The sequence below is a fragment of the Chiloscyllium punctatum genome, chromosome 22, assembly GCF_047496795.1.
Source record: "Chiloscyllium punctatum isolate Juve2018m chromosome 22, sChiPun1.3, whole genome shotgun sequence".
Taxonomy (NCBI): domain Eukaryota; kingdom Metazoa; phylum Chordata; class Chondrichthyes; order Orectolobiformes; family Hemiscylliidae; genus Chiloscyllium; species Chiloscyllium punctatum.
Window position 1 is genome coordinate 31255850 of NC_092760.1, and position 21400 is coordinate 31277249.

Genomic DNA, 21400 nt, shown 5'->3' on the forward strand with positions numbered 1-21400 from the left:
AATCTACCTCAATACCAATACCAGTCCAAGATAGTGATTTCATACAAAATTAGTTATGGGCTTACAAAATAGAAAACGGTCTGAAATTTTATTCTATCAAAAACTCTTCAAGTAAATCAATGATTAACATCAGGGTATTGAAAGAATTGGGAGGGATGGAAGTTGCTTAACAAACAAAATTTAATTAGATTGGAGACAAAAAACAGTGGTGGTTGACAGAACAGCAGCATAATTAATGCAATTCTGATTACCCCTCGGAAAACAAAAATACAAATTAGTGACACTGCACTGGGCTGTAATCCTGTCTCATGAGATCAAAGTTATTAAATCTTGGTGATAGACCAAGTCACAATTTAACATTCCAGCCTCTTCCAAATTTCCAAGAAAATGAACACTGAAATTACCAGGTCCCACCTTTGAATGTTATTGTACTTCAAGTGCTCATTCAAGTACTTCTTAAACATTGTGAAGTTACCCACTTCTACAAGCCACAGCCACCCCCAAACGCAAACAAACAGTTCCAGACACCTACAATCCCCTGGATGAAAAATGTTTCCTCACGTCTCTCCAAACCTCTTGCCTTTCATCTTCAAAGTATGCCCTCTTGTCATTGAAGAGGAACTATCACTTTTGGTATTGGACAAGTTGGTGTTTGAGGCAGAGAGTGTAACAGCAATGGAAGAACATATTCCAAAGCTTAGAATGGGCATGGAGCATGTTTACATTAAAAAAAAATCACTTTATTATCCATCCTGTCCATGCTCCCACAATCCTAAACACCTTACCCAAATCACCCTGCCAACCTGCTCTGTCCCCCCCAAAAAAAACTTGAGCTTAATCAGCCTGTCCTCATAGCAAGATGCTTCATTCCAGACAACAGCCTCATGAATCCCCGCTGCACTCCCTCCAGTGCAATCACATCCTTCCTGTAGTGTGGTGACCAGCACTGTACATAGTACACCACCCTAATCAAAACCCTGTATATTTTATGTAAGAGATTCATACCAAAAATGGGAAGGCATTCTGATAAAATGGTTTGGATAAAGTGATGGATGGAGTGGCGTGCAAATTAAACAATCAATAAAATAGGAGTCAGCATACATAATTCTAAGGCCCAAATGAACTACAAGGGGAGACTGAAAATGTGTTGCTGGAAAAGCGCAGCAAGTCAGGCAGCATCCAAGGAGCAGAAGAACTGACGTTTCGGGCATAAGCCCTTCTTCAGGAATGAGGAAAGTGTGCCCAGCAGGCTAAGATAAAAGGTAGGGAGGAGGGACTTGGGGGAGGGGCGTTGGAAATGCGATAGGTGGAAGGAGGTCAAGGTGAGGGTGATAGGCCAGAGTGGGGTGGGGGCGGAGAGGTCAGGAAGTAGATTGCAACCGTCGTGTTGCTATGGTGTGGTGATGGAGGAGTTCGGCGCCTCATCTTCCGCCTAGGAACCCTCCAACCACAAGGGATGAACTCAGATTTCTCCAGTTTCCTCATTTCCCCTTCCCCCACCTTGTCTCAGTCAAATCCCTCGAACTCAGCACCACCTTCCTAACCTGCAATCTTCTTCCTGACCTCTCCGCCCCCACCCCACTCTGGCCTATCACCCTCACTTTGACCTCCTTCCACCTATCGCATTTCCAACGCCCCTCCCCCAAGTCCCTCCTCCCTACCTTTTATCTTAGCCTGCTGGACACACTTTCCTCATTCCTGAAGAAGGGCTTATGCCCGAAACGTCGATTCTCCTGCTCCTTGGATGCTGCCTGACCTGCTGCGCTTTTCCAGCAACACATTTTCAGCTCTGATCTCCAGCATCTGCAGTCCTCACTTTCTCCTACAAGGGTAGACTGACAAACTAGCAAAATGGTAGAAAGTTGGATGAGTATATATTTAGTGTATTTTGGTAGTACAGACTTGATGGGCTGAAGACCCTCTTCTGTACTCTATGATTCTACCATCTTTCAGGGAATGTTACATGACATAGTTTGGAAGAACTGTGTGTAGTTCTTTCTGACAATTAACTTCCATTGTGGCTCAAGATCTCTGAAATCCCACTACATCTAAGTTAAATTGGCTAGATTATGGCAGATTGAAAGGCAATGTATTGGATTATAAATTATGGCATTAATTGTGTTTATTTTGCTGACAAGGTTTCTTTGAATTGAATTCTTACTGGACAATAGCAAAGCGGATGTACTGGGGGGCAGCAAGAAAAAGAATCTGCTCCGAGCTATTACTCTGACAGCCATGTTACTAATCAGGTTCTGAAGATTATAAATCTAAATAAGGAAATTTATCAGAGTTAAAAAAAAATCTCCTCGGCAGGATGTTGGTGCATTGATTACTAGTGAAGTAGGAGCTTTGGGAAACACTATTTCAGCAGTCTAAAAGTGGCCAAAAGTAGTTCTCTGGCTTTCCCTGAGCTTTAAGAACAGAATTCCAGGAGCAAATACATACTGGAAATTCATTTGGCAAGAGTTAACCTGGTTGTCAAGGATAACTGAACGTTGCCCCAAATATCCGTTTTGGGAACTCCATTCATAAGTAGTCCCACCAGCTGAAATAAAATGTGCTGCACCAAGATCTATTCAATTGTTTGACTTTTTTTATATCATAATTTGATCATATAGCTTCCCAAGTGACTCTACATCAGTCACTGTAATGATCCATCGCGCTCTCAGATTCTCCAGACTTTACATATCACTTACCATTACTGATCTCTGGAAGATCAAATTTGGTGAAATCCCACCACTGGAGGCGATAAGTGATATTGGCAATATTACTGGCCACTGCAGACTGCCCGTCACCTATCACAGCACCTGCAATTAAAGATTTAGAAACTTAGTAAAGGATACCTTTTAGCCATTATCATTTGACAAGCTTTTTCCAACCATTACCTTTTCACCAAGTTGTGAACATATAATCTATACAGAGTCATGAATAGGACATGGAAGGGACATGCCAAACAGATTGAATTTTGACAGACATTTCATAACTCTAAAAGTATTTAAAGGAATCAGAAAGAGATCAAACTGTAGACTTAGATATCAGTAATCAAATTTTGCACAATTACAGATGACTTTCTTTCAACAACAAACATTGCTCTCGGTGGCTGGAGTGTGGCCCGTTTATTCATTCTTACAGGTAAAGGACATCACCAGCAAATGGAGGAAGATTTTTACTGTCAGAACAGCTTAAGTCGGGAGATATATTTACACAAATCAATTTGATTTTTTGTCAGGACACAGCTACAGAAGTAGATTAATTAACTTCTTCTGATGGTCAACAAGATCATGGATGATTTGAAAACCAATTTTATACACTTGCTTTTGCTTCATCTCTTAATACCTTAAATATTTACATTCTCATTTTAAAATACACTGATCTTTGTGAATTCAATTGCCCTTTGTGCAGCAAGTACCAAAACTTTGCTACCTTTTGCATGAAAACATTCTTCAAAATTTCACTCCTGAAAGACCTAACTCGAGATTTCAGTCTAAGACTCCTAGCCCTATGTATGCAACTACTGGTAATACTTTTTCCCAACTCACCTTATCTAGTTTCGTAATATATTTTGTACCCAAAATCTCCATTGCCTAACTATTGGCAACCATTGACCCACACCTCAAGCTCTGGAATTTCCTCCCAAAACCTTTCAACTCTCTTTTAGTTCACTCCTTAAAAAACCTGTCATTGTCTTAGTATCACCACGGGGCTCAGAGTCAAACTTTGCTTTAGGGCGTTTTACTACATTGAAGGAGGTACTGTCACTACATAAATGAAAGGTATTGTTGCTGGTTTCTGGAAACCCTTTAAATTCAATAAGTGCAACAACCACAAGGTACCAGCTTAAAAAGCATCTGTTACCCCAATTTCTCCCCATTCCATGCCCACATAATAACTGACACAATCAATCAGTGTTGAGATAGTCGAATACAAAATTAGTTATCAGCCTTAGCTTGGTGTTGCCACTTTTGCCTAAGAGAAAAAAGCTTGTAGGTTCACACACCACTTCAGAGACTCAAGCATACAAACATAATTGATGCTTCAGTGCACTACTATGGATGTGCTAAACTGATTGAAGTGTTGTGTTTTGAATGAGGGGTTGAATCATCTGCATCTCAGACAGAATCAAAGAAATAGCACTTTTTAAAGAAAATTTCCGAGCTGACCAACAATAATTTATCAACTAACAGAGAGGAAATAAAATCTTGTGATTTACCCCATTACTCTTTCTGCTTTCTTGCTGCACATAAATTTCCAAAAGAGTCCTACTTTAAAATATGTCTATTCACTGTGAAACACTTTGGAAAGTACTGAGTTCATGCAAGATGCTTCATAAACACAAACCCTTGACTGGTTTCTAAAACAATTGCATATGCAATGGCTGAGGATGGGCAGAAATCCAACATTCTTACAATTTTTGTTTACAATTCATTAAGTTATGAATCAGAGCCAAATTCTAGATAAATTAAAGCTCCAAATTGCTTCATTAAATAGGGTATTAAAACTTCCTTCTACGATAAATTGTACTGAATTTAGCATTTTGCTACGTAAGGCATAAAACGCTTTCAAATCAAAACCTATTTGCAGCATCTGTATTTCCAAAACAAGTTGTAATATGCTTTTAAAATCATTACCATCATTTGCAAGATCAGCAACTGAAAATAGCAATGGATTTAAATACAATTTTGTTAAATAATTGAATATAAATGGGAGTTCAAGCAGAAACATTTATAGAGGCTCAATGTAACAGCAAAAAACATAAATACTGCACATCAACTTAATAAAGTTTACAGGCAATGGCATTTAATAACTTGTAGGTAGAAATTTTGATTTTTGAAGCCAGAGCTTAGCACAATTTAGTGCAAATAATTGAACTGGTACAAAAGGTCAGAAAATTTAAGATGATACTGCAAAAATATTCCACAGACTGTTATTTACCTTTGACTCTTAAGTTACAGGTTATTCTGCTGTAACACGCATTTCGTCAGCTCGAATTGGTTATAACTCAATTGACGAATTGTGGGCATTGTTTGTATAACACAAACTTTCTACTGAATGGATACAGTGATTTTCTATTAGAAATCTTCTACAGCGGTTTTACATGGCACGATTTCAGGTAGCGCGGGGTCACAGAGGAACACAACTGTCATATTATAGCAGAACGACCTGCAGTTTCAACCAGGCTCTGTCTACTAAACTGGTCTCACACAGAAGTTGATATTACACAGATCCAGGAAGGCTCTTCAGATTGCACTCACTGTCTTAATCAGAAATCACACGACACAAAGTTATAGTCCAACAGGTTTATTTGAAATCACAAGCTTTCAGAGTGCTGTCTTTTGTCAGGTGAAGTCCTCACTGTCTTAGGTACACAGTTACTTGTAAATAGGCTTTAAAAGATTTTTCATTTAAAACATCTATTTCTAAATAACTGACTCTGCAGGGGCATGGGAACCTAGACTGTAGCTTTAGGGTGCAGGACCTGGAGTGTAGGGAGGTTAGGAACATGGCATCAATCTCAAAGGAGGGTGCGTGTAAACAGGAAAGTGGCTTGAAGTGTGTATACTTCAATGCAAGAAGTATACGAAATAAGGTAAGTGAACTTGCAGCGTGGGTTGGTACCTGGGATTTTGATGTTGTGCTATTACGGAGACATGGGTAGAACAGGGACAGGATTGGCTGTTGCAGGCTCTAGGGTTTAAATGTTTTAGTAGGGTCAGAGGTGGGGGTAAAAAAAGGGGGAGGTGTGGCATTGCTTGTCAAAGATAGTATTACAGCAGTGGAAAGGACGATGGATGAAGACTCACCATCTGAGGTAGTTTGGGCTGAGGTTAGGAATAGGAAAGGTGAGGTCACCCTGTTAGGAGTTTTCTACAGGCCTCCTAATAGTCCGAGAGATGTAGAAGAAAGGATTGCGAGGATGATTCAGGAGAAGCGTGAAAGTAATAGGGTGGCTGTTATGGGGACCTTTAACTTTCCTAATATTGACTGGGAAAGCTAAAGCTCGAGTTAGTTAGATGGGTCGGTGAATGTCCAATGTGTGCAGAGGGTTTCCTGACACAATATGTAGACAGGCCAACAAGAGGGGAGGCCATACTGGATTTGGTTCTGGGTAACGAACCAGGCCAGGTGTTAGAATTGGAGGTAGGTGAGCACTTTGGAGACAGTGACCACAATTTGGTGACTTTTACTCTAGTGATGGAGAGGGATAAGTGTGCACTGCAGGGCAAGAGTTACAGCTGGGGCAGGGAAATTATGATGCGGTGAGGCATGACTTAGGATGTGTGGCTTGGAAAAGTAGGCTTCAAGGCAAGGGTGCAATTGATTTGTGGAGCTTGTTCAAGGAGCAACTATTGAGTGTCCTTGATAAGTATGTACCTGTCAGGCAGGGAGGAAAGGGTCGTATGAGGGAGCCGTGGTCTAATAATGAATTGTCAAAGGGAAGAGGGCGGCCTATGTAAAGATGAGCCGTGAAGGTTCAATTGGGGTAATTGAGAGTTATAAGGTAGCCAGAAAGGATCTGAAGAGAGAGCTAAGAGCAGCAAGGAGGGGACATGAAAAGTCCTTAGTTGATAGGATTAGGGAAAACCCAAAGGCTTTCTATAGGTATGTCAGGAATAAAAGAATGACTAGGGTAGGAATAGGTCCAGTCAAGGATAGCAGTGGGAAGTTGCGTGTGGAGGCTGAAGAGATTGGGGAGACACTGAATGAATACTTTTCGTCAGTATTCACTCAGGAACAGGACATTGTTGCCGATGTGAATACTGAGTCACAATTAATTAGAATGGACGGCTTTGAGGTATGTAGGGAAGAGGTGTTAGAAATTCTGGAAAGGGTGAAAATAGATAAGTCCCCTGGGCCTGATGGCATTTATCCTAGGATTCTCTGGGAAGCAAGGGAGGAGATTGCAGAGCCATTGGCGTTGATTTTTATGTCCTCGTTGTCTACAGGAATAGTGCCAGAATACTGGAGGATAGCAAATGTCAAGAAGGGGAGTAGGGATAGCCCTAGTAACTATAGGCCGGTGAGCCTCACTTCTGTTGTGGGCAAAGTCTTAGAGAGAATTGTAAGGGATAGGATTTATGAACATCTGGATAGGAATAATGTGATCAAGGATAGTCAGTATGGTTTTGTGAAGGGCAGATCGTGCCTCACAAACCTTATTGAATTCTTTGAGAAGGTGACTAAGGAGGTGGACGAGGGTAAAGCGGTAGATGTGGTGTATATGGATTTTAATAAGGCGTTTGATAAGGTTCCCCATGGTAGGCTACTGCAAAAAATACGGAGGTATGGCTTTGAGGATGAGTTGGAGGTTTGGATTAGGAATTGGCTGGCTGGAAGAAGACAGAGGGTAGCAGTTGATGGTAAAGGTTCATCTTGGAGTGCAGTTACTAGCGGTGTTCCGCAAGGATCTGTTTTGGGACCGTTGCTGTTTGTCATTTTTATAAATGACCTGGAGGAGGGGCTAGAAGGTTGGGTGAGCAAGTTTGCGGATGATAAGAAAGTTGGTGGAGTTGTTGACAGTGAGGAAGGATGTGTCAGGTTACAGCGGGATATAGATAAGCTGCAGAGCTGGGCAGAAAGGTGGCAAATGGAGTTCAATGTGGGTAAGTGTGAGGTGATTCACTTTGGTATGAGTAACGAAAAGATGGGGTACTGGGCTAATGGTTGGATACTTGGTAGTGTGGATGAGCAGAGGGATCTTGGTGTCCATGTACACAGATCTCTGAAAGTTGCCACCCAGGTAAATAGTGCGGTGAAGAAAGCATATGGCGTACTGGCTTTTATTGGTAGAGGAATCGAGTTCCGGAGTCCTGAGGTCATGTTGCAGTTGTATAAGACTCTGGTGCAGCCACATCTGGAGTATTGTGTGCAGTTTTGGTCGCCATACTATAGGAAGGATGTGGAGGCACTGGAACGGGTGCAGAGGTTGTTTACCAGGATGTTGCCTGGTATGGTAGGAAGATCGTATGAGGAAAAGCTGAGGCACTTGGGTTGTTTTCATTGGAGAAAAGAAGGTTTAGGGGTGACTTGATAGAGGTGTACAAGATGATTAGGGGTTTAGATAGGGTTGACAGTGAGAACCTTTTTCCACGTATGGCGTCAGCTATTACGAGGGGGCATAGCTTTAAATTAAGGGGTGGTAGGTATAGGACAGATGTTAGGGGTAGATTCTTTACTCAGTGAGTTGTAAGTTCATGGAATGCCCTGCCAGTAGCAGTGGTGGACTCTCCCTCTTTATGGGCATTTAAACGGGCATTGGATAAGCATATGGAGGATAGTGGGCTAGTGTAGGTTAGGTGGGCTTGGATCGGCGCAACATCGAGGGCCAAAGGGCCTGTACTGCGCTGTATTTTTCTTCTATAAAAAAATTAAGTGCTTCCATAAAGTTCTTTTAAAATATTGTCTACAGTGATTTTTAAATCCTCACAGAGAAGGCTCAAGCAATCAATGCGAAGGATTGTTTTTTGGTGATAAATCATTTACATGTGCATTAACAGAGCTGCATCAGGTTGCCAGTCTTAAATACATCAAAAAATACTTTCAAATGAAAAGAGAAAAAGAAGGAACAATGACATCCTGTTATGCTGCCTGTCAACAAAGTCAAAATGAGATTAGATTAGATTCCCTACAGTGTGGAAACAGGCCCTTCAGCCCAACAAGTCCACACCAACCCTCCAAAGGGTAACCCACCCAGACCCATTTCCCTCTGACTAAGGCACCTAACACTATGGACAATTTAGCATGGCCAATTCACCTGACCTGCACATATTTGGACTGTGGGAGGAAACTGGAGCACCCGGAGGAAACCCACGCAGACACGGAGAATGTGCAAACTCCACACAGACAGTCACCAGAGGCTGAAATCAAACCTGGGACCCTGGCGCTGTGAGGCAGCAGTGTTAACCACTGAGCCACCATGCCGCCCCCATTGTTACCCCTAGAATTCGTCCAGTGGGCAAAAATTGGAACACCAAATGTGGATGAAGCTCAATTTAATACAATCCAAAGTTTGGGTCAACCAGTGCCCTGGCTAATGTCTATCCTCCAATTAACACCAAATGAACAGATTATCATGTACTGGTCACGTGAGGTGCTATAGTAATGCAAGTCTTTTTTAAGTCAAAGCATTTCTTGTAATAGTTTCTCTTTCTATCTGCAGTATTTACCTCAAATGTTCTTAATTCCAATCAAGTGTCCAGTTTCTAATCAACTTTAGGCCCAAGATCCACTTCCACATATATGGTAGCCAGCCTCATTACTTTGCTGCAATTAGATATACACTAAGTGTAACAGTAATGCCAGTCCACACAATCTACCCTGAGAATGGCCCAGATGGGTGAAAACACATAGGTATGCAGGCTTTGCAATTTAAGCAGTACATGCAAACAATGTTGCTTTATTGATATTGATGAGAAAAAACAGATATGTCTGAAAAGGAAATACTGAAGTTAGACCTTTCTTAAGCAGTCCAGGGCTTATAAAATTGAGCATTCGATAATTTTTAGCATTTTGTATTTTAACATTAAACAAAAAATTCATTATAAATGCCATTTTATTTTAACAGGGCAATCTGATACAATTACTTATTTAAACATTACAACAGTTCCTCTCCTGTATCTAATCTACTGAACAAAGACATTCTATCAGCTTCTAGAAGCAATTCAGAGGCATGGTATATAGTCAAACGCTAAACCTATAAAACAAAGAAACTGCAGAGGCTGAAGATCTTAACCAAAAACAGAAATGGCTGGAGAAACTCAGCAGGTCTGGCAGCATCTGTGGGAAGAAAGCAGATTTAATGTTTCAAATCCAATGAATTTTCAGTACTGCTGACCTGCTGAGTTTCTCCAGAAATGTCTGTTTTTGTTTCTAAACCTACCCTCTTGTTTACAGAATTACCTGATTGCATTGGCTGCCTTTCTTCCACCCTTCCCATCATTTCAATTTAGCTCATTCCTCTACTAGTGTTTGTACTAATAGCTTCCTTCCACTCTCAGCTTCTGTGCTCTTTCCTGTTTCTTATCTTTTGCTTCTTCCCTTCAATTGCCATCTATTTACCTTTGTTCACTCAGATCCCTTCCATCTACCATCCTGCTACACCCCAAGACCAAATCGCTGGTACGCTGACCCACATTGCATTCTTTACTCAACCGTGCCCTGTGGCTTCTGTACAGGGAAAAGGAGTTCCTGCTCACAGTATACACAAATCCTCAACTCTGACACTGAAATGCAATGTCGAGAGGAGACATAGGCTGGTTTGGAGCATGGGCAACTAGACTCAGGAAGATGAGACATCCAAGATATTACAGGTCCAACATCTTCAGCAGCAAATGTTGATAAATAGCCCAAAGAGTTTATACCTGGCTACGGGCGGCACGGTGGCACAGTGGTTAGCACTGCTGCCTCACAGCACCAGAGACCCGGGTTCAGTTCCCGCCTCAGGCGACTCTCGGTGTGGAGTTTGCACATTCTCCCAGTGTCTGCGTGGGTTTCCTCCGGGTGCTCCGGTTTCCTCCCACACTCCAAAGATGTGCAGGTCAGGTGAATTGGCCATGCTAAATTGCCCGTAGTGTTAGGTAGGGGGTAGATGTAGGGTTATGGGTGGGTTGCGCTTCGGCGGGGCGGTGTGGACTTGTTGGGCCGAAGGGCCTGTTTCCACACTGTAAGTAATCTAATCTAATCTAATCTAATCTAATATCTTCTGGTATGGTGTACACAAGCCAAGTTGGGATTTTGATTCAGACTGGCAATACTAAAGCTATACATTTTGGTTTCTATGGAAACTGCAGTCTTAATCTAATTACATGTTTTGCCTTGGTTGACTGCCCAGGCAAAGTACTAATTCTATTCAAATCCTCTTCTCACTCTTGCTTGGTAAAATGTTTTGGAACACTTTGCTTTGCTAAAGGTACTAATTAACCACAAATTACTGCTGCAGCACGTTGCAGAATTGATGGAGGGAATTAACAAGCATTCAACCCAATGAAAATTTTCAGCTCAACTCAGTGGAAATAGCAGGAATTCCTGAAGGCAATTAACTTCTTATAAACATAGAAACAAACCTCTGCAGATGTTGGAAATCCAAAGCAGGAACAGAAAATATTGTAAATGCTCAGCAGATCAGGAAGCATCTGGACAGAATAAATCAGAGTGAATGACTTGGATCTCCGAAGGATTGACAAGCTTTAGATTGGTGCTATGCTGCTCCACCTTCCTTGCATGGTGTTACTAGCCTGGCTTCTCCAGACATAGAGTGCAATATCGCTCAGGACAGTCGATCATACTTCTGTAGAGCATGACCGCGGGGGGAGGTGGCATGGAGTCAAGACACACACCTTTTTACAGCACTAGCCGCCATATGATAAGTTTAAAGGTCTAGTCTGAGAATTAGTGAACAGACAATCATTAGTGAATGGATGAATAGATGATTGATAGCAAACGGATGAATGGGCAAATTTTAGTGAATGAATGGATGATGTCAGTGAATATGAGTGGAGGAATGAGTGAATGCATAAATGGTGAGTAATTGGTGGCCCACATAAGATTCAAAACTTTCATGTCTAAGTACAGATAAATCAACAGCAGTATAACCAAGACACTAAGATAATATCACCACTACAATTAAAATCAACTAGCACTAAATATTATGAATACTGGCATGTTCATGGAGAACAGAATAAAGTCATAACTAAAGCATTTCATTTCGTGATAAACTTGTCTGGAGTAGGAGAATTGTATCAGACCTCAGGTTAAAATCATAATGTCAATATCTTTCATTAATCTCATGCAGAGTGGGAGTGGGACATAAAATTAGAATGAGAAAAGAAACAAATATGCCTGTTTCTAACGGGCAAGATTTCAAATTAAACTTTATCCACCTTGTTTAAAAAATAAAAGTTGATTTGGGCACATTTTGCAACTTGAGAAAAGATCAGTCCACACTTCCCATGTTATATACGGTTTCTTTACTCTTCCTTATTTTCTGGCATATTTTCTTAATATTTTGCAAACATTGCTCTTGAAACAATCAACTTAAAAATTCACTTTTCTTTTTAGACGTTTATACTCCAAACACAGTTTTTCCAGTTTACAAGTTCAAAGATGGTACACATGAAGCAAAAAACCAATTTATATCTCAGTTAACTTGCAAGATGTTTCGCTTTCAATTTGGAAAACTTCAACGCTTAAATGGAACCAGACTTGTTTATTTTTTCCTTCTTGACAGATTAAAAACTATTAGCAATAAAATGAACTCATTAACTGGCCATGAGCTACAAGCTGCTGCGATAGGAAACAAGGACACTTTAAAATTTTTCAAAATTGCATATCCTTTGATGATTGCAATGACTATTACAAGTGAGTAAATGGAATTGCAATATAAAAAGTGATTTAAGAGAAGATTAAATCTAGCTCTGCTCCTGCAGTTATCCCCATCTTTGAAAAAATATTTGATTTCCCTGGTTGCTCAAAAAAGACTGGATTTAGTCACCTCTCCAATAATTATTATTTTCACATAAAAATAACACAATTACAAATTGTCATTGGTAGGCCTTTTTCTTGTCCTCTTCCTCAAAATTATGTTTGAGTTTGCTGAAGAAAGACCATTTTCACAACCAATCGGCCTCCCCTCTCACAGTACAATTGTCGTCTTCCCTTTACATTGCTATTTCTTGTGAATTGTCCTGACGAGTGCAAGATGACAAAATGTGTTTATCTGACAATATTCAAGTTCTGTACCATCAAATGACTAAAAATTATCTTCATAATCAACCATTCAAGCAAAATAAATATGGCAGTTGGATGTGGGGAATATTTTTTCTAGCTCTAACAAGGGACATGTATTTATGCCATTTCCAAAAGGGCTTCGCAACTAATGGTGTGCAGTGGATGTTTTAATACAGGTAAAATGCAGTGATTAATTTGCATATTGCAAAGTGCCACAGAAAACAATGAGATACATCATCAGACAACCCCTTCTTTGAGGGGGATAGTTGAGGGATAGAAATTTATACTTTACTAATAAATGTTTATTATTCTTCAAAGATGCACCATATGTTCTAATGTGGAAAGCCAAGTGAAGAAGCTTACAATGGAAACAAATCTTTACATATTGTTTGGTAAGCTTTCATTTATAGAGATGCACATGACAAGTATATACATCTCAATTGATCTTCATAGATTCAGTACTAATATTCACATCTAACTTCATCCTCAATTTCAGGCTGTTCTTATTCGTATTTTTAATCAATTTATTTGAATACATTACGATGTACCTTTGGGGTAGGTAGGTCTTGAATTAGGACCTGCTGACCCGGGGTAGAAACACTAGCACTGCACCACAAGAATGCTCTACCTGTTTGGTTTTTTTATTTAACCTTTTTTTTCTAAACAACCTATTCAGAGATGTTATGACACACTTCAAGGAGCAGGTGGGACTTGAACACAGGCCTCTTGATCCAGGGGTAGGGATCCTGTGCCACAAAAACCCTCTCCCTGTTTGTATTTATTAGTAGACGAGTGATTCACTAGTGAATTCTCAGCACATGTAGACAATTAAACACAACTAACATGCAATTGACATTCAATTCTCTGTTTATTTAAAGATTACTGCTTGTATGCATCATAAAAATGTCAAAATAAATCAAATTAGAGAACTTCATACTCTCCACAAAAGATTACATTGTGAAACAGTGCTCCCCCAGGATCCTGAATAAATTATTTACATTTCTTTTTGTTATCAGACATGCATTTATCATTTAATCTGAGAGATTTCCTTTGCCTCATCTCACTCTCTCGTTTTGAGGTAATCATGTTACCCCACAACTGTGAAAATATTCCATATAACATTCAATACCTTCAATGTGTCCAATAATACAGCATTATTAAATGCATTATCCAGGATAAATACAGTTAAAAGTTTTGACCAATAAAATTCTATATGCATGCAATGGAGAGTGTCATTATCGCTGGACTGTAAATCGAGTGTCCAAGATAATGTTCTGAGGAACTGGTTTCAAATCCAAGATGGTGGAATTTGAATTCAATAAAAATCTGGAATCAAGGTTCTAATGATGACCACTGTTGACTGTCAGAAAAACCCATCCTTCCTTTAGGAAACTGTTTTATCATTTGATATATGCAGATTCATTGCATTTATTTGTTCAGCAATGGTTCAGGAACCTGCAAAGCTTAACGAGCACTTCTTTCAACACTTAGGATGCCAACACGAGGAAGTGTGGTGAAGGTGGCTTGGCCCTGAATGACTGGATTGATGGGAATTTATTGCAAATTCTCAACCAAGACAGTGGGTTTGAACTCGGTTACTCGTTTCAGTGGACAGACTGGGGAAGCTGGGCTTGATATCCATACAGCAGAGGAGGTTTGTAGGAAATCTGATCGAGATGTGCAGATGCCTGAATGGCTTTGATGGGTAATTGGCCAGAAATCGTTCCAGTTACAGGAGCACTGATTACTAGCAAAATCAGATTTACATAACTAAAATAATCAGAAGAGAGATGAGAAAACATTTATTTACTCAGCAACTTGTTGTGACCTAAAGCACACCGCTTGAAAAGGTGATGGAAGCAGATTTTAACACCTTTCAAAATAAAACTAGATAAAGATGTGAAAATAAACAAAAACAAACAGACTTACTGGGAAATAATAGGGGGTGAGTGTTAATTGGATAGTTCTACAATTCAGCAGAGACAGCCTCAATATGCTAAACAGCCTCCTTGTATGCCATCCAATTCTCTGATTTATGCACATTAAGATTTTACAGTAGGCATAAACTCAGCATATATAGTTGTAATCAGGCCAGCACCACATGCTCGATCTACATGGTCTAAATTCTTTTTCAGTTCGAATATCTCAACTAAAAATCCTCTGAACATTCTGTTCTCTAATGAGAACAGACCTAGCTTCTCCGATCTATCAAAATAGCATAAGCCCCTTATCCCTAGAAACATTCTTGTCAATCTATTCTGTACTCTCTGTAAAGCCTACAAATGCTTTTTAAAGTATGGTCCCCAATACTCCTGTGCAGTCACTGTTTTAACAGAGTATTGAGTTTACAAAAAACACATTGCAATTTCTAAATTGTCCAGTTTATCTGATTATGTAAAAACTAAAAGTTAAAGTTATTCTTAGTCACACATTTTTTTTCCTCTGCGCTAAGTAGTGGTGACAGCTTGCAGACAAAGGATGGAACAAGTATGACAGCTCCCTCTTCTGAGATACTCGTCACTTTCTTCTTAACCCATGGAAGTACATAATTAGGAATAAAGTTTAAATGAATAAACTAATGTTCTCTGGAGAATTCTAATTTGACAAAGCAAAACATGCATAGAGGGGGAAAAAAATAATGATTATTTGTATAGGCACAGAGGCATCCAGGGTAAAATGCTGCTACTCACACAAATGCCTTTACATTTGAAGTTAATGTCATTTTGTATTACTTTCATTTACAGTCTTCAGACAGAAAGACTTCTTGTTTTCTAAGAGGATTCTTAATATGAAGGTGATTTACTTCTCTTTTAATACTGAAAATACTCTTGGACAACTTTCAGAAAGAGCTTTAAAAACAAACTGATTTGCTTCAGTAGTGAGCTGAGTCACCACGTATGATGGGTACTGTCCGCCTCCTCATTGTCCAAATGAACATCCAACAAACTATTGTGTTGATCTTTGCCTGATCCTGCCACATATTCTGAAAACAGTTTGAGTTCACCGCAAAGTAGCGATGAAGCAAAATGTATTTTGGTTAAGGCTCAATGCTTGCTTGCATGGATTTCAACATCTGCTGAAAATAAAATACAGAAAGACTGAGCTACCCACCAGCAAAATCCTATTTAAATTAATTGAGTAAGCACATGGTCTTACAGTGTTAAAAGAATAGCCACCATCTGCAGATATAAAATAACTTTTGCATATTGCTACACAATGCATTCACCTTGCACCAAGATTCTATCAAACTCAGATTTTATAATAAAAGTTGAAAACTTTCTTACAACTGTCATAGACGTACTATGTTTGAAGATGACAATGTACAGTTCAAAAAAAAAATTAATGTTCCATCCACAGGTACCAATTTATGGAAAATAGTGCATTCATGGTCTTCTAATTGATCCCCTCACAATAAAATAGCCAGCCAAATCTCAATGCCAACAGTTTCACTGTGGTATCATCATTTTCAGGAAAAGGTTGAAAGAAAAGGTCAAACTTGGAATAATTTCTTCCTCAAACCATTTAAGGCTCAACTACAGGCACGGCTTCCACATGGTTTGCTGATACAAAGGAGCAAAGGGAAGAGCGAAAAGAAAGGTGGCAATTCATCTAGTTTTGTAAAGTTTTATTTAAGTTTTATTTAAGAGTGGTGCCAGAAAATCGCACCACTCTTCTTCCTCAGCCCCATACTCTTCCGACCAAAAAAAATGCTCCAATTTAGTTTGCCATGTGGATGAGGCTTATTTAGTTTGGGGAGAGATGTAACTGAATACATCAATTGTGACAAGTGTCTTTGCACTAACAAAGAAACGATTACATTCTTTCAAAAAGTGATCTGATTAACAGCATGAGAATACTGTCGCTGCAAATGCCTGGCACTTTCAAAGATCCATTGATGATATGACAATGGAAAGAAAATGAAATGAGTAGGGGGTTCTCTCTCACCGAGGTAATTGAAATAGGCCTAGCTGTTGCTACACTATAATCTAATTAAAATGATAATTCTGAAATAATATCCATATCTCTTGTATTAGACTGACATAATCTAACTTGCCATGCTTAGAGCATGTGTCAGCAAAAAAATGAAAGCCTAAAAGTCAAGTTGTACATGGAGGATAGGATGGGGGAAAATGCAATTTAACAATATAATTGCTTCAAATTTTGAATCCCATCCCATTTCTCCCTCACTGCATTCTTTCAGTTTCCTGTTGTTCAGGTTAATTTTCCATCCCTCCTGTGCAAGGATGAAGACAAGAATGCAGCTGATGTGGATTTTAAGAAAGAGTTTAATAAAGTCCACATAAAAGGCTGGTTAATAGAATTGTCACTCTTGCAAGAGTGAGTCATTGTAAGTGGTTATTTTTCTGACTGTGGTGTTCCGCATTAATGCATTTAAAAAAATAAACAACTTGGATATTGAAAAGAATACCAAAATCACAGATACGAAACATGACAAAATAAATTGCAACAGGATATTGTGATGAAGGCTCATAATATATTCGGAGTATTTATAAATTGTGAAGTGAAAAATGAAGTGAGGTTTCAAGCTTGATTTATGTTTCTACATTGAGTCTGTTAAGAATGAGAAAGAATAGTTTTTCAGTTTTATTTTTGATTTGTTCAGACAGTGCTGATGTTAAGTCTGGAACTATGTTTTGTTTACACATATTTAACTACAGCCTTTAAATCCTTGAAGTGAACAGTTCAGTTCATTAATAAAAATGAAGAGAAAATTTTTTTAAAAATTGCAGTTGCCAAGCAAGAATCCAGTAACACAAAGTCAGAACAATGCAGAAGAAGTCAGACATATTATGGATTCAGAGTGAAGACTTCCCAAAAAATAGAGACTCCAAAATGGTTAGTGAAGGACTGGGCAAGGAAACTCCACAAGTAGCAGACTGTTGAGATGTCAGAGAGAAAAACATGCCACAAGGCTGTGGAGGCAACAGTTTAAGGAAGACATGTTAAGCAATTTGCGAGCTGAGTTAGTAGCTTGTTAAGTAGCTCAGGAAGAGACATTAACTAAGAAAATAACATCTGATTAATGCAGAAATTTGCCAAAAAGAAACTGATTACAGCTAATATCAGATGAACAGGAGCTTTGGCATGGACCATGGGTTGATCCTTGACTGAAGCTAGGGAATCTGCTGGGGTAAAAGGATTGAATCTTTCTTTCTGATATTTCCATTGAGTGAATTTCAAGTCATTATTATATAGTGTAAAACAAACATTTATTACACAAATGAAAAATATGAAGTTTCCTTTTGCTAAAAGGACGCTGACAACTTCTTGCTAATGTAATTTGACTTCACAGTAAACAAAAATAAAAATAAAACTTATGGTCTATCAAGTCAGGCCTCACACTGGAATCTGACTTGTCTAGTAATACCATAAATTGGGACCATAACAACATTGATGGGTTAGCAGTTAGGACAGTCAAGGGGCAGATGCAATTTCATACAAAGAAATAAAATTGACTTATTTTAGCACAAGGGATTGAGAGGTGCAATACAGACTTAGTAACACAGTTCTCTAAAAAGTGTGCAGGGACAAAAGGCGTAGTGACTGGAACGAGGTCAGTCAGGTGGATCTCAGAATATGGGTGGCCCAGTTGGGGCTGTTAATCTGGTCCAATCAGTGAGCTCTGACTGACAGATATATAAAGGAGTGTCAAGGATTCCTTTTACTCTCGCAGCCGGATCTGTGCTAACTGCATCAGTATTATGTATTATGCACACGTAAACAAAGGGTCACTTGGTGATAAAATATCGGCCTTCATAGAGTTATTTCAAGAGGGACTTTGCTGTGCATAAGTCTTTGAAGGTCGCATGATATACTGAGGTGGCAGTTAGCAAAGCAAGTGTCTTGGATTTCATAAATAGCATTTTACAGTATCAAAATAGCGAAGTTATAATGAACCTTTATAAGGTCCAGTTTGGCCAAAACTAAAGTACTGCCTCCAGAGATGGCAGCAACGTCGGACGCTTCAACCGGAGCTCCTGTGCTTCTCTCTCTCTCTCTGCAGTCCTAGAGCAGTGCAAGGGGAATCCCAAGCCTGGAGCACCGTGTGGGGAATCCAGAGCCCTGGAGTGACGTGAAGTGAAGCAAACCCCTGCACAGTACGACTTCCCTTGTTGCTACTGAGTGCTGGTGAGGTACGGATGGAGGCTGCAGAGATGTGGGACTGTTGTTGGACCTGGGCGAAAGTGAGGACTGCAGATACAGGAGATTACAGTCAGGATTAGTGTGGTGCTGGAAAGGCACACCACGTCAGGCAGCATCCGAGGAGCAGGAAATTCGACGTTTCGGGCAGGAGCCCTTCATCAGGAATGAGGCTGAAAGCCTTGGGGGTGGAGAGTGTTGTTGGACCTGGGCTTGGTGCCATGTGCTGAGCTGCTGCTGTTTGGAATTCTTTACTGGACTGTCATGTAAATCCTTTTCACAATGTTTCAACTACTTCATTTCTAACTTATTCTTGGACATTGTAAGTAATACTACTGCTTTCCTCTAAATCTTCTTTTGTATAACATGACATTTTTTTACTCTATAAGATTTGTGCCTAGGTATTTGTACCTGACATGGCACTATTAAAGGCAGCCATTGTAAAAATTTTTCACTGTATTCTGAAGTGACAATAAAGGCTATTCAATCACAATGTATGGTCACCAATTTGAACTAAGAGCGTGGCTTTTCGGGCAGAACATAAACACTGGCACAGGTTGGTTGGTTTGAATAGCTCATTTCTGTGTTGTAATCCTGTTATCTTAGGGTCAGCTGAACATGATGGGAAGATCGCAGGGGAAAATACTGAATAAGTTTTTCCAAAAAGTATGACTCATATTATAGTAATAAAAGCTGAAGGCAGTGTACAGCAAAACTAAGTGCAATAATTCTCAAAAGTTCAGCGAATCGTTAAAAAAAATGGAATAATTATCATCAGTATAATTTTACCATGGCTGACAGCAACATATTCTACTTCAGGCATTGTATTTCTTTTGCTTTTTTTTCACTAGAAATTCATGAACTTGACTAGGTCAATAAAAATGACAGGGCTACAATATTGCAGTAATCAAAAACTGCGATCAGTATCTGAACTGTGCATTAAAATACATATCTAGAATTATTCTTAGTAGCAGCAGGCACATTGCAATTCTGAGATTTGATTTCAATCTCTAATAACTACGGGTTTCATTCAGACCGAAAGGTTCCTGTTAATTTACAACTGTCAAAAGAGAAAGGCTACTCATCGGGGCTTCAAGCCTCTCAATCCCACAATAAATTTACACTAATGATGCCGCAGGCAGTAGTTCACAAATCAGGAATTACGAAATAGATTACAATTTCTAACCACTTCAAGAGACAGCTGCCCATTCTTTATTTATGCATTGAATTTTAAAATTGTGTTGAAAACTTACTCTACTTGTTGAAGTCAGACTGATATCGATATAATGAGGTGACTGAATTTAAATCCCACTGTGGCACACAAAGAGCTCTGGCTACAGGATGCAACCTAAGTATTAATACTACCCTATGTATGAAACATAGAGTTGAATAAATTATTAAAACTGATTAAGGATATAAATTTGAATTTAATTACATCTAACATTTGTAAAGAACTGCTCAATCCTTTCCAAAACAACTCAGTGCCAAAGTTTAATGTTACTAGAAAAAAAATACCAAAGACACCTTCATTAACTGGCATTTTCTAGTTTTGGGAGGAAGAGGGTGAAGAGAAAGACAAGATTGGGATTAGCTTGGTGAAGATGCAAAATCCTAAACCAATTTTGTAGATCTGATTAATCATGCGAAATGACAACAGTTTGCAAACTTCATTGCACATTTATAGAAATTCACTGCTTCACGGATGCTGCCTGACCTGCTGCGCTTTTCCAGCAACACATTTTCAGCTCCATAACATATTGTCCTAGGAATCCATCCTGAATACACGTGGAATTCTTCCTTGTGGTTACCTCTGGCAATCTGGCTTCCCAATTTACTTGAAGAGTGAGTCACCAGTGATTAATGTGGTGACTTCTTTTAACATGCACTCATTATCGCATGATTGACCCTGTCTTTCCACAGACGCTTCTTTTGAAACATGTTTAATATTTTTAAAATGTGACTATTTCTAGATAAATTGCAAAAAAAACTATGTATATTTTGGTTTACTTTTGCATTAACAAAAGAAATTGCTATGCTGTGCTGCTACAGATAACTGGGAAACAGATTGCGAACTTTAAAAAGGTGTAAAGAGAGATAGAGATCAATATATATTTCGGCATGCCTTTAGCCAGAATCATTACATCAACAAGGCCAATGTATTTTGAAGGAAAGTCCACATTTGAGATGTGGGAGGCTTTCAAAGATAGGTTAATGGTTGTGCAGGATAGGCATGTCCCATTGAAGGCAAAGGATAGGAAGGGCAAGATTTGTGAACTGTGGGTGACAGGAGAAATTGCACAACTAGCCAAGAGGAAAAGGGAAGCGCACATAAGGTCTAGGCAGCTAAGAACAGAACGGGCCCTGGAGGAATATCGGGAGAGTAGGACAAATCTTAAACAAAGAATCAAGCGAGCTAAAAGGGGCAATGAAATAGCTTTAGCAAGTAGAATTAGGGGAAACCCCAAAGCATTTTATTCTTATATAAGAAGCAAGCGGGTAACTAGAGAAAGGATTG

The 21400-nt window shown here is 39.3% G+C and overlaps 1 protein-coding gene across 5 annotated transcripts in view; it reads right to left on the minus strand.

Moving 5' to 3' along the window:
• The window catches only part of LOC140493477 (activating molecule in BECN1-regulated autophagy protein 1-like), a 389583-nt gene that overhangs the window by 161808 nt on the left and 206375 nt on the right, over positions 1-21400 (minus strand). For all 5 annotated transcript variants that reach the window (XM_072591949.1, XM_072591950.1, XM_072591951.1 and 2 more), the window contains one exon: positions 2697-2807. In XM_072591949.1, the coding sequence (XP_072448050.1) occupies positions 2697-2807 (111 nt within the window). The remainder of the gene's footprint in view (positions 1-2696; positions 2808-21400) is intronic.